Here is a 4,335-nt window from a genome sequence, read left to right as displayed (position 1 = left end):
ATACCGTTCTCGGCAAAATACCCCACATTGCTTCCAGGGCATCACACATTCTCACAATTAATTGTGATGCATGAACACACAAGACAATTCACGCCGGAGCACAAGCCGCGCTAACCGCAGTGAGGCAGAAGTATTGGCTCATATCAGCAAGAAATGTTGTTCGAAGCATAGTCCGAAAGTGTGTGATTTGTTTTCGGTACAGTCCAACCCCAGCATCTGCAATTATGGGAAATCTTCCACAGTCTCGCGTAAACATACCCACCAGGGCACTCGAGAAATGCGGAATCGATTATGCTGGCCCCTTCTATTACAAGGAAAGAGTCAGAAGAAATGCTCAACTAAGAAAATGCTACGTTGCAATCTTTGTATGCATGGCAACTAAGGCTGTTCATATAGAGCTAGCAGTCGATTTGACAGCAGAAGCATTCTTGAACGTGTTTAAGCGATTCACAGCAAGAAGAGGCTGTCCCGCGGACATATTTTCGGACAATGGTCTCAATTTTGTGGGAGCAGAACGCGAGCTAAGCAAACTAACGCATCTTCTCCAAGATAAGGCAACACAAGGAAAGATTATGGAATATGCATCATGTCAGAGCATAAAATGGCACTTTATACCACCTAGGGCCCCACATCAAGGAGGACTCTGGGAGGCTGCAGTGAAGGCAACCAAAAGGCATTTAGTCAAAATGACGAAAGAAGCACATTTACAATGGGAAGAATTGGAGATTATTCTCATTCAATGCGAGGCAATCCTAAATTCTCGCCCTATAACTCCGATATCGTCCGATCCTTGGAACCTCACATTCTTAACACCTGGCCATTTTTTAATGGGCACTCCTCTTACAGCGTGAAAAACCAGTTGAAGGCATTCCAGCGAACCGACTTTCAAGATGGCAGTACGTTCAGCAAATTAAGCAACAGTTTTGGCAACGCTGGAGTCGTGAATATTTACATTCCCTGCAACAAAGAAATAAATGGTATGCCTCCAAATCCCCAATTGATGTGGGTCAAGTAGTCATCCTAATGGAGGATCACGCGCCACCATTATCCTGGAACCTCGGGAGAATCCAAGAATTGCATCCCGGAGAGGATGGTGTAACTCGTACCGTGACTGTTCGAACGCCCAAGGGAATTTATAAGCGTCCAATCACGCGGTTGTGTATACTTCCTATAGCAAATGAAGGTAGAGAGATGTCTAGCCAGATTAACCCTAGCGATAGCGGTTGAAAGATTAATTATAAGAGATATATCGTTTATTGTTATAAGATGCCAATCAACAATTCATTTTTTAATGTACATTTTATTTCGTATGTTAACTGTCCTACAAAATATTATCATAGCTGAAGTTACTTAGAACTTTGTAAGTCATTATTTTTATTTGAAAAATTATCCTTTCAAGGGCGGCGGCATGTACGCGCTACATGCATGGCGTTGGTAATAGCAGTGAGCATGAGTTTAATAAGATCGCGTCTTATTGCGCTTCGGCCTGTGGCGTTGGTATCGCTTATGGCGTTAGTATCGATAGTTAGGGAGCAAGCCGAATAGCATGCGTTACCTGCGTAAGTTTAGTTAGTCTATGGTTTTTGTCGATCTCTCGAGAAGATCAAGCGTTATTATTTCTCCGCTCTGTAAAGAACGTTCCTGTGAGACAATAAAATTTCCTTTTGGCAAAAACTCAAGCACATTGTTCTACATGAGAAAATAGCGTCCACATACGCCAGCCACAAGGCTATCATATACAGTAAATATTTTATTTTTATATTATTTTAGAGAATTTATTATTATACAACATATATCTTTAGAACTGTAATAAATTTATAATGAATATTGTTAGCTAAAATATCTCTAATATGTCTTTATGCTGTGTTAATGTTATTTAAAACAAAACAGCATGCAGTTGATTTATTTGTTTTTAATAATCATTGACAACATTAACACAATACAACCTAAGAGTATATATTTTAGCTATATAATATTACTCATATTATATAAAATTTCTGTAAACTGCGGTTTCGAGGAAACGTTGCATTTTTTGTTTATATGTTTTTAATACAGGTTTTTCGTTTTATAAAAGCGGTAAAATCAACTTCATCTGATACAGAAAAAGAAATTGAGGATGTGATTAAGATATGGCTTAAACACACACATATAAAAACTCAATATTAAAAATAGAGCTCCTGAACAGAATTAAGTATATGCTTAAGTAGTTTTGATAAAGAATTGTTTATTTTTTTGTTTAAGGGAAGTTATATATAAGAGTTATCTTTCAAGTTATTAAAAATTTATTTTTTTTTTAATTAAATGAATATTTCAGTTTTTGTTTATACAAACATTTCAGTTTATTTTAATGTTCTGTATTTGCGCCAAGTTTATTATTGAACTTTATATAAGCGTAATTTAGTACATTTAGCTTTACTTTCCTAGATATCAAATATCTCTTGAGAATATCTTTTTTTCTGTTTAAAAATGTTGGCAAGTACAAAAGTTAAAAAGACTAAATTAAAACGCAGTGTGGGTGTTCGACAATTATATAGGAGAATCTCTAAAGCTGTAACCGCTATTTTAAATGACGCAAAAATTGAAGAAAAAAGTAATAATGTTACTACTTCAAATAGTAGTAATGACGAAAGTACTAATAATAGTATAAATTGCTTTCTGCCTCAGACAAAAGATTCTACATATACAGAAAATTTTGCTTCATGTAGTCTGGATATTACTGAACATAGTGTTTCTAATGCAGATTTAGATGATTTTAACGGTAGTACAATCGCTGATCCACTTTTGATATCACAAGATAATTCTGTACTTTTACCTTTGCAAAATAATTTATCCGTGAAGCTACAAAATTGGGTAGTAAATTATAAAATTTCTCATTCCGCACTTACTAGTTTATTACATATTGTTTCACCTGATTATCCAGAATTGCCTCTTCATTCGAGAACATTACTTCAGACACCTACTAATATGCAAAGTAAACAATTGGAAAATGGAGAATATTGTCACATTGGCTTAGCAAACGAATTAAAAAATTTTTAATACAAAATACTACTTTTTCAGCTGTAGTACTTAAAATTGGGTTCAATGTAGATGGTTTGCCTCTATTTCGTAGTTCGAACATTCAATTTTGGCCAATTTTAGGAATAGTTAAAAATTCCACACAAAATACACCATTTACTATTGGAATTTTTTGCGGCACGTCAAAACCAAGACCATTAGAGAAATTTTTAGATGATTTCATAAATGAACTGGGTTATTTATTAAAAGAAGGTATTAAATTTGGTAATAAAAAATATCACGTGGATGTTCATAGCTTTGTATGTGATGCTCCAGCAAAAGCATTTTTGAAACAGATCAAATCACATAGTGGCTATTCCTCCTGTGATAAATGTACTGAACCAGGATCTTACGTTCAACGAAAAATTATTATGAGAAATACTTCAGCCCCAAAACGGACTGATGAGTCTTTTAAATTTCAATTGGATGAAGAACATCACTTTGATAAATCACCGTTGTTAAAACTTGAAATAGGTTTAGTCACATCTTTTCCAATTTATTACATGCATTGTGTATGCCTGGGTGTCGTACGAAAACTTGTACAATCATGGATCGATGGACAACCACTACAAGTAAAACTTAGTAGCAGATCTACTAATATAATATCAGGACGATTAATATCACTGAGCATTGCATTTCTACAGAAATAAACAAAAAACCTAGGTCACTGTCAGAGTTTCAGAGATGGAAAGCCACTGAATTAAGAATTATTGCTATACACAGGTCCTTTAATACTTAAAAATGTAATTGATGAAGCAATTTACCAGTGTTACGTCCAACCCTGGGTATTGGCGAGAGAGGAAGATGGAGAGGGTACGGAAGGACGGTTGACTCAATCTCACAGGTATACGCACGGAAGCGTACAGCTGTGAGTCGTTAGCACTTCTTTAAAGTCCCGGAATGTGGGTCAACGTCCTGAAGGGACGCTATGACACCTGTTCCGATGGATAGTGCGAGCGTTGGTCCTACTTTTTTAGGCCAAGGAACTTAATCCTTTTAACCTGGGACTGGACCTCGTGCAATCCTAGGCGTTACGGGAGTACGGGATATTCGTGAGGGGCGATTTAAAAATTAAATGCGGGTCATAAGAGAAAAACTAAAAATTTGCTTTTATTTATGAAAATATAAAAAAAAACGAAAGAATTAAACTAACTTATATGATTAATTACATTTATATGTTGTTTTTTTTGTACAGTACAATAATTGTTTCGTGAGCGTTTTGTTGGTACAATCTCTGCGCGCGCGCGCGCGCGCGCGTGTGTGTGTGTGTGTGTGTGTGTG

At 36.0% G+C, this 4,335-nt stretch overlaps 1 protein-coding gene across 1 annotated transcript; it reads left to right on the top strand.

Moving 5' to 3' along the window:
• The first annotated feature begins 224 nt into the window (after positions 1–224).
• Positions 225–1,227, top strand: LOC108769151 (uncharacterized). Its single transcript, XM_018519979.1, has 2 exons — positions 225–746; positions 847–1,227. The coding sequence occupies exons 1-2, from the start codon at positions 225–227 to the stop codon at positions 1,225–1,227; spliced, it is 903 nt and encodes a 300-aa protein (XP_018375481.1).
• The last annotated feature ends 3,108 nt before the right edge of the window (positions 1,228–4,335 follow it).

Source organism: Trachymyrmex cornetzi, unplaced genomic scaffold, assembly GCF_001594075.2.
Source record: "Trachymyrmex cornetzi isolate Tcor2-1 unplaced genomic scaffold, Tcor1.1 scaffold862, whole genome shotgun sequence".
Classification (NCBI taxonomy): Eukaryota; Metazoa; Arthropoda; class Insecta; order Hymenoptera; family Formicidae; genus Trachymyrmex; species Trachymyrmex cornetzi.
Note: the sequence above shows the minus strand (reverse complement) of the source record. Positions and strands in the feature narration are given on the sequence as shown.

Bases quoted from the DNA above. Each gene is read 5' to 3' on its own strand.
- LOC108769151 (XM_018519979.1), top strand. From the start codon at position 225: ATGGGAAATCTTCCACAGTCTCGCGTAAACATACCCACCAGGGCACTC. The intron at 747-846 runs GCAATCCTAAAT...CTCCTCTTACAG, and splicing joins TTATTCTCATTCAATGCGAG to CGTGAAAAACCAGTTGAAGG.